The sequence below is a fragment of the Nothobranchius furzeri genome, chromosome 18, assembly GCF_043380555.1.
Source record: "Nothobranchius furzeri strain GRZ-AD chromosome 18, NfurGRZ-RIMD1, whole genome shotgun sequence".
Taxonomy (NCBI): Eukaryota; Metazoa; Chordata; class Actinopteri; order Cyprinodontiformes; family Nothobranchiidae; genus Nothobranchius; species Nothobranchius furzeri.
The window spans coordinates 5,297,849-5,310,371 of NC_091758.1; the positions used below are offsets into that span (position 1 = coordinate 5,297,849).

General features: G+C 35.2%; 1 protein-coding gene across 1 annotated transcript in view; it reads left to right on the plus strand.

Annotated features, from left to right (window-relative positions):
- gfra4a (GDNF family receptor alpha 4a) overlaps window positions 1-11,339 on the plus strand; it is a 342,275-nt gene extending 330,936 nt beyond the window's left edge. The window contains exon 8 of the mRNA XM_070547213.1: window positions 870-11,339. Coding sequence (XP_070403314.1) covers window positions 870-1,016 — 147 coding nt within the window. The 3' untranslated portion in view covers window positions 1,017-11,339. The remainder of the gene's footprint in view (window positions 1-869) is intronic.
- Window positions 11,340-12,523: the final 1,184 nt, after the last annotated feature.

A 12,523-nucleotide genomic window follows, 5' to 3' on the forward strand; every position in this document is an offset into this window, starting at 1 on the left:
AAAGCCTATTTAAAGGTAAACTAGTGTGGTGGCACCTGGGATTCCAAGGGTGGCATGTGCTACCCCAGGCCACTCCCTGGACATGCTCCTGAGGTGGAGGGAATCTGCAATCTGGAGTAGAAACAGAGCATGGGTGGGCGTGGCCAAAGGTGGAGCTGAGGACAGGGCCGGAGCGTGAGAGTTATGGAGGGAGGGTTGTGGGCTGGAGGTCAGGGAAGTGTTTAAGGAATGAAGCTATTGAATGTATTGGGGTACTGTTGAGGTTTCTAGGTAACAGCACCAAGTTCATTTCCAGACTCCGGATAAAAACTGCTCGACTGTTGAACTTTGCCAAAGGTTCTGCCTGCTGGAGACGGTGATAAAGAAGCTGCTTTCTGTAGCAGCCCAACAGCAGTGCGAGTGTTGGGATTGAGTCATGTGACTCGAGTCCACACCTCTGGCACCTAAACCACTAAACCATAAAGAATAAGATGATTGGATGATGACAGCCACACCAGCCGGCTTCACTAAACCAGCTCCTGGTCTGACTTCCAGAAGCTGTTAGTGGTGCGACTCCATCTTATCTCCACGGTCCTCTACAACACTAAAATCTGGAACAATGGGGTCCATTTGGGGTAAATTTGGTAGTGGACGTGATCATTTGCTGCTCCTGTTTGGAATGATCTACCCTCTCTATCCACCTGATCAGTTCGGAAGACCTTCAGGTGCTCCTGTACTTCCAACAAGAGAAGAGCCTGATGTCTTGAGTCATCCGTACATTTATGGGATCATTTTCTTCTGTTGTGGGGTTCTTATTGGTGTTAATATCCCACATCTTGCTGTGCTGCTCTGTTGAGTGTTTGTAATAAATGCATCCTTTTGTTGTTCAGGTGAATGAGAACGACAGATTGTGGGGTGACGAGGTAGACGCCACTCTCCCCTCTCCGGGCCTTTTGGATCATGGAGCCGAGCCCGTCCACTTCTCTCTGCTGCTCATTCTGGTCTGGCTGATCCTTGTGCTGCTCTCCCACCCATGAGACTCGTCATCTACCTGGCTCTTGTGGACCAAGTTTCAGATCCAGGAATGGGGTGGGGATGGGTTGGGGTGAGGACGAAACGGCTGTGTGTGTGTGTGTGTGTGTGTGTGTGTGTGTGTGTGTGTGTGTGTGTGTGTGTGTGTGTGTGTGTGTGTGTGAGCTCAGTCCTGCCCCACCCCCAGTCTCCTTTCTCCCACCAGAATCACTCCTAATCTCTTTTTGTGAATCATGATGTGTTGCAAAGCTCTGGAGAAGGAAAGGTGACCCCGCTGCATCATCGGAGAGGGAACACCAATGGAACACACATCATTTCCTGCTTTTCCACAAACACACACAGACTTCTTTCATCTGATATCAAACTTCAGCGAAAAGGAGCTGTTGGTTCTGGACGTGTACAGGGAAGAGATGCGGTGCAGGAGAACTCTAAGTATATAAAACAGAGAAACATCTTTTCTTTTTGTTTGCTCTTGAACATTCCTCGATGTAAAAGATAAAATATTAAATGTTAAGACTTTTCCCTCAGACGTGTTATGCCAGGTTTAAGGTGGAACGTGTGTGTTGGTCCACATGCAGCTCTGTTATTTACGTCAGCGTCACATTTTCTATTTGAAATCCCTTAAAGTGTTAGATGAAAGCACATGTTCTGATGAGTCAAATCACCGCGGAACCTTTGACTCTGTGGTTGTGTTTAAAGCTGAAGAGTTCATTTCCAAAAGAATTTAAAGTATTTTAGGAAAATTCTGTTGAAATTTAACCAGATGGAAAGAAACCAACGATGCTTATTATCCTTTCATTTATTGGCTTTCTGGTCAATTATTTAGTTAAAGTAGGAGGAGCCAACTCTAAATTTTGATGACCTTACTTTGGAAAAGAACTCTTCATAATTTTCATTTTTAAGCTTTAATGTGAGGCCCGGTCCCAGCCTGTTTCTTCTCAGAACTGTAAAAAAACAAAACAAACAAACAAAAACAATCAAGTGTTTTTTGTTGAACCAACAAGAGATTGAGACAAGTTTATATTTTTAAATGTGAATGGACGTTGTTGCAGAAATAACACCCATGAGCCGCCACTGTGGGAGAACTGGTGATCCACCATCTGTGACCGGTGGGACTCTCCGCTCACACTGGGAGGTCAGAGCTCTGATTGGTGGAGAGGAGTCCGGGACATTGCCGCTGACTTCAGATTATGCCATCTTTACCTGAATGAGGACGAACAGACCAATCAGACGGGATTTAGTTGGACACATCTACTCCATCATGTTTGTCGGAACACCGGTTCCGATGCTCAGTGCTGCCTGTGTTTTCTAAAAGTTAAAGACTGGATTCAACATGTAAACAGTTGTCTTAAAGGGCCAGTTCACTCATTCATGAGTCATAGACTTGTATCAATTGTTAAAGAGGCGTTGACGTCAAAAACCAAACTTCTTCATCTAAGTCCACTTTCATTTATTTAACTTTCTTTATAAAAGAGTCACTTGGTAGAAAACAAGTTCAAATCAAGTCTAATAGGAATATCGGCTTGGTTCTGTTATTGTTGTTGTTGTTGATCATCACTTAAGCTCTGTTGCATTTATTTATTTATTACTTTACCCGTTAAAGACTTGTAAAGGCCAACGTGTCATATGTTTAATGCATCTGCAGTGGTCTCAAGTAGGACTGAATGTAAGTCGTAGTCTGGGGAAAGAAAAGCTGCGGCGCGTCTGTTTGAGAACGTAGAAGTCAGCTGTTTCAAACGACGACATCTCTCCTCTGATTGGTTAACAGCAACACGACTCTACCACTGACCCTGATGGCTCTGCAACGTTGATGTTTTATCTCCACACATAACACAAGCCTGGAGGAGTTCTGCTGTGTGGTGGAGTTGCTAATGCCAATGGTTAGCTTCTACTAGAGGAGATGTTCTCTGCTGTTTTCTGGATGTTAAACCAACAACAACCTTCGTGAGTCAAGATGGGTGGGTTCATGAACAGTGAGTGACAGTGTGATGTAGATCTGTCAGGCTCTACTGAACCAAATGTGTTTCTGTCTTCTTTAGTCAGAAGCTAATGCAGTAAATAGGGGTAGAAGACTATTTTCATGTTCTGCCTATGTGTTAAACTCAGAGTGACCCATCATTTTTTAAAATAAGTAAAAACACTTTCTCAGTGGCACTGCTCTTTAACAGAACCAGAGGTCGGTCCATCCAGTTCAGGATAGAGAAACATACAAAAAGCCTTTTAGACCTGTCATTCACTTTATAGGAAAAACAACAGGATGGTTAAAGACCACTAAAATGAGCAACCTCATCCAGATAGGATCATTTGTGGAGATGAATAGATCATGACAAGCAGCATCCTAAAGAAGCTGTGGACTCCATCCCACGCCTAACTGAACATCTTCCTGTATTTGTTAATAAATCAGGATGTTATGTTTCATTGTGTTCCTCATTCAGTCCCAAAAGTGTGTTTTAATGAGTGTTTTGGTTGAACTGGCCCTATAAACTATGAATCTGTGTGGTTCTGTGATTTTAAGAGTTTGTGTGATGCACTGAGCCACGGGGATCAACCAGCAGAGAGCATCCAGGACCAGGTGATACACCAGTCCTCTCTTTGAAAAGGAAACCGATCCCAGTTGGCTCATGTGACTCCCTGAACATATACAAAACACATATAGACATATACACAACACATATAAACATGTACACAACACATATAGACATATACACAACACATATAGACATATACACAACACATATAAACATGTACACAACACATATAGACATATACACAACACATATAGACATGTACACACAACACATATAGACATATACACAACACATATAAACATGTACACAACACATATAGACATATACACAACACATATAGACATGTACACAACACATATAGACATATACACAACACATATAGACATATACACAACACATATAAACATGTACACAACACATATAGACATATACACAACACATATAGGCATGTACACAACACATATAGACATATACACAACACATATAGACATATACACAACACATATAAACATGTACACAACACATATAGACATGTACACAACACATATAGACATATACACAACACATATAAACATGTACACAACACATATAGACATGTACACAACACATATAGACATGTACACAACACATATAGACATGTACACAACACATATAGACATATACACAACACATATAGACATGTACACAACACATATAGACATATACACAACACATATAGACATATACACAACACATATAGACATATACACAACACATATAGACATATACACAACACATATAGACATATACACAACACATATAGACATGTACACAACACATATAGACATGTACACAACACATATAGACATATACACAACACATATAGACATGTACACAACACATATAGACATGTACACAACACATATAGACATATACACAACACATATAGACATGTACACAACACATATAGACATATACACAACACATATAGACATATACACAACACATATAGACATATACACAACACATATAGACATGTACACAACACATATAGACATGTACACAACACATATAGACATGTACACAACACATATAGACATATACACAACACATATAGACATGTACACAACACATATAGACATATACACAACACATATAGACATATACACAACACATATAGACATATACACAACACATATAGACATATACACAACACATATAGACATGTACACAACACATATAGACATATACACAACACATATAGACATATACACAACACATATAGACATGTACACAACACATATAGACATGTACACAACACATATAGACATGTACACAACACATATAGACATATACACAACACATATAGACATATACACAACACATATAGACATATACACAACACATATGGACATTTACACAACACATATAGACATATACACAACACATATAGACATATACACAACACATATAGACATATACACAACACATATAGACATATACACAACACATATAGACATATACACAACACATATAGACATACACACAACACATATAGACATACACAGAACACATATAGACATATACACAACACATATAGACATATACACAACACATATAGACATATACACAACACATATAGACATATACACAACACATATAGACATGTACACAACAAATATAGACATATACACAACACATATAGACATGTACACAACACATATAGACAAATACACAACACATATAGACATGTACACAACACATATGGACATATACACAACACATATGGACATTTACACAACACATATAGACATATACACAACACATATAGACATATACACAACACATATAGACATACACACAACACATATAGACTAACACACAACACATATAGACATACACAGAACACATATAGACATGTACACAACACATATAGACATACACACAACACATATAGACATACACACAACACATATAGACATATACACAACACATATAGACATATACACAACACATATAGACATATACACAACACATATAGACATACACACAACACATATAGACATACACACAACACATATAGACATATACACAACACATATAGACATATACACAACACATATAGACATATACACAATACATATAGACATACACACAACACATATAGACATACACAGAACACATATAGACATATACACAACACATATAGACATATACACAACACATATAGACATATACACAACACATATAGACATATACACAACACATATAGACATACACACAACACATATAGACATACACACAACACATATAGACATACACAGAACACATATAGACATATACACAACACATATAGACATACACACAACACATATAGACATATACACAACACATATAGACATATACACAACACATATAGACATATACACAACACATATAGACATACACACAACACATATAGACATACACACAACACATATAGACATATACACAACACATATAAACATGTACACAACACATATAGACATACACACAACACATATAGACATATACACAACACATATAGACATACACACAACTCATATAGACATATACACAACACATATAGACATATACACAACACATATAGACATACACACAACACATATAGACATACACACAACACATATAGACATATACACAACACATATAGACATACACACAACACATATAGACATACACACAACACATATAGACATATACACAACACATATAGACATGTACACAACACATATAGACATACACACAACACATATAGACATGTACACAACACATATAGACATGTACACAACACATATAGACATACACACAACACATATAGACATACACACAACACATATAGACATATACACAACACATATAGACATATACACAACACATATAGACATATACACAACACATATAGACATACACACAACACATATAGACATCCACACAACACATATAGACATACACACAATACATATAGACATACACACAACACATATAGACATATACACAACACATATAAACATGTACACAACACATATAGACATGTACACAACACATATAGACATACACACAACACATATAGACATGTACACAACACATATAGACATGTACACAACACATATAGACATACACACAACACATATAGACATGTACACAACACATATAGACATGTACACAACACATATAGACATACACACAACACATATAGACATGTACACAACACATATAGACATATACACAACACATATAGACATACACACAACACATATAGAGATATACACAACACATATAGACATATACACAACACATATAGACATGTACACAACACATATAGACATACACACAACACATATAGACATCCACACAACACATATAGACATACACACAACACATATAGACATATACACAACACATATAGACATATACACAACACATATAGACATGCACACAACACATATAGACATGCACACAACACATATAGACATATACACAACACATATAGACATGTACACACAACACATATAGACATGTACACAACACATATAGACATGTACACAACACATATAGACATATACACAACACATATAGACATGTACACAACACATATAGACATGTACACAACACATATAGACATTTACACAACACATATAGACATGTACACAACACATATAGACATATACACAACACATATAGACATGTACACAACAAATATAGACATGTACACAACACATATAGACATGTACACAACACATATAGACATGTACACAACACATATAGACATATACACAACACATATGGACATATACACAACACATATGGACATATACACAACACATATAGACATATACACAACACATATAGACATATACACAACACATATAGACATATACACAACACATATAGACATACACACAACAGATATAGACATACACACAACACATATAGACATACACACAACACATATAGACATACACACAACACATATAGACATACACACAACACATATAGACATACACGCAACACATATAGACATATACACAACACATATAGACATGTACACAACACATATAGACATACACGCAACACAAATAGACATACACACAACACATATAGACATACACGCAACACAAATAGACATACACACAACACATATAGACATACACGCAACACATATAGACATATACACAACACATATAGACATACACACAACACATATAGACATATACGCAACACATATAGACATATACACAACACATATAGACATGTACACAACACATATAGACATACACACAACACATATAGACATATACACAACACATATAGACATACACACAACACATATAGACATATACACAACACATATAGACATGTACACAACACATATAGACATATACACAACACATATAGACATGTACACAACACATATAGACATGTACACAACACATATAGACATATACACAACACATATAGACATATACACAACACATATAGACATATACACAACACATATAGACATACACACAACACATATAGACATACACACAACACATATAGACATGTACACAACACATATAGACATGTACACAACACATATAGACATATACACAACACATATAGACATGTACACAACACATATAGACATATACACAACACATATAGACATGTACACAACACATATAGACATGTACACAACACATATAGACATATACACAACACATATAGACATATACACAACACATATAGACATATACACAACACATATAGACATACACACAACACATATAGACATGTACACAACACATATAGACATGTACACACAACACATATAGACATGTACACAACACATATAGACATGTACACAACACATATAGACATATACACAACACATATAGACATGTACACAACACATATAGACATGTACACAACACATATAGACATATACACAACACATATAAACATGTACACAACACATATAGACATGTACACAACACATATAGACATGTACACAACACATATAGACATGTACACAACACATATAGACATATACACAACACATATAGACATGTACACAACACATATAGACATATACACAACACATATGGACATTTACACAACACATATAGACATATACACAACACATATGGACATTTACACAACACATATAGACATATACACAACACATATAGACATATACACAACACATATAGACATATACACAACACATATAGACATATACACAACACATATAGACATATACACAACACATATAGACATATACACAACACATATAGACATACACACAACACATATAGACATACACAGAACACATATAGACATATACACAACACATATAGACATATACACAACACATATAGACATATACACAACACATATAGACATGTACACAACACATATAGACATATACACAACACATATAGACATGTACACAACACATATAGACAAATACACAACACATATAGACATGTACACAACACATATGGACATATACACAACACATATGGACATTTACACAACACATATAGACATATACACAACACATATAGACATATACACAACACATATAGACATACACACAACACATATAGACATACACACAACACATATAGACATACACACAACACATATAGACATATACACAACACATATAGACATACACACAACACATATAGACATACACACAACACATATAGACATATACACAACACATATAGACATGTACACAACACATATAGACATACACACAACACATATAGACATGTACACAACACATATAGACATGTACACAACACATATAGACATACACACAACACATATAGACATACACACAACACATATAGACATATACACAACACATATAGACATATACACAACACATATAGACATATACACAACACATATAGACATACACACAACACATATAGACATCCACACAACACATATAGACATACACACAACACATATAGACATACACACAACACATATAGACATATACACAACACATATAAACATGTACACAACACATATAGACATGTACACAACACATATAGACATACACACAACACATATAGACATGTACACAACACATATAGACATGTACACAACACATATAGACATACACACAACACATATAGACATGTACACAACACATATAGACATGTACACAACACATATAGACATACACACAACACATATAGACATGTACACAACACATATAGACATATACACAACACATATAGACATACACACAACACATATAGACATATACACAACACATATAGACATATACACAACACATATAGACATGTACACAACACATATAGACATACACACAACACATATAGACATCCACACAACACATATAGACATACACACAACACATATAGACATATACACAACACATATAGACATATACACAACACATATAGACATGTACACAACACATATAGACATGCACACAACACATATAGACATATACACAACACATATAGACATGTACACACAACACATATAGACATGTACACAACACATATAGACATGTACACAACACATATAGACATATACACAACACATATAGACATGTACACAACACATATAGACATGTACACAACACATATAGACATTTACACAACACATATAGACATGTACACAACACATATAGACATGTACACAACACATATAGACATATACACAACATATATAGACATGTACACAACAAATATAGACATGTACACAACACATATAGACATGTACACAACACATATAGACATGTACACAACACATATAGACATATACACAACACATATGGACATATACACAACACATATGGACATATACACAACACATATAGACATATACACAACACATATAGACATATAAACAACACATATAGACATATACACAACACATATAGACATACACACAACAGATATAGACATACACACAACACATATAGACATACACACAACACATATAGACATACACACAACACATATAGACATACACGCAACACATATAGACATATACACAACACATATAGACATGTACACAACACATATAGACATACACGCAACACAAATAGACATACACACAACACATATAGACATACACGCAACACAAATAGACATACACACAACACATATAGACATACACGCAACACATATAGACATATACACAACACATATAGACATACACACAACACATATAGACATATACGCAACACATATAGACATATACACAACACATATAGACATGTACACAACACATATAGACATACACACAACACATATAGACATATACACAACACATATAGACATACACACAACACATATAGACATATACACAACACATATAGACATGTACACAACACATATAGACATATACACAACACATATAGACATGTACACAACACATATAGACATGTACACAACACATATAGACATATACACAACACATATAGACATATACACAACACATATAGACATATACACAACACATATAGACATACACACAACACATATAGACATACACACAACACATATAGACATGTACACAACACATATAGACATGTACACAACACATATAGACATATACACAACACATATAGACATGTACACAACACATATAGACATGTACACAACACATATAGACATATACACAACACATATAGACATATACACAACACATATAGACATATACACAACACATATAGACATACACACAACACATATAGACATGTACACAACACATATAGACATGTACACACAACACATATAGACATGTACACAACACATATAGACATGTACACAACACATATAGACATATACACAACACATATAGACATGTACACAACACATATAGACATGTACACAACACATATAGACATACACACAACACAAATAGACATACACACAACACATATAGACATACACACAACACATATAGACATTTACACAACACATATAGACATGTACACAACACATATAGACATATACACAACACATATAGACATGTACACAACACATATAGACATATACACAACACATATAGACATGTACACAACACATATAGACATGTACACAACACATATAGACATATACACAACACATATAGACATGTACACAACACATATAGACATACACACAACACATATAGACATGTACACAACACATATAGACATGTACACAACACATATAGACATGTACACAACACATATAGACATGTACACAACACATATAGACATATACACAACACCTATAGACATATACACAACACATATAGACATATACACAACACATATAGACATACACACAACACATATAGACATGTACACAACACATATAGACATGTACACACAACACATATAGACATGTACACAACACATATAGACATGTACACAACACATATAGACATGTACACAACACATATAGACATGTACACAACACATATAGACATGTACACAACACATATAGACATACACACAACACAAATAGACATACACACAACACATATAGACATACACGCAACACATATAGACATATACACAACACATATAGACATACACACAACACATATAGACATATACGCAACACATATAGACATATACACAACACATATAGACATACACACAACACATATAGACATATACGCAACACATATAGACATATACACAACACATATAGACATATACACAACACATATAGACATACACACAACACATATAGACATACACACAACACATATAGACATGTACACAACACATATAGACATGTACACAACACATATAGACATGTACACAACACATATAGACATGTACACAACACATATAGACATATACACAACACATATAGACATGTACACAACACATATAGACATACACACAACACATATAGACATGTACACAACACATATAGACATGTACACAACACATATAGACATGTACACAACACATATAGACA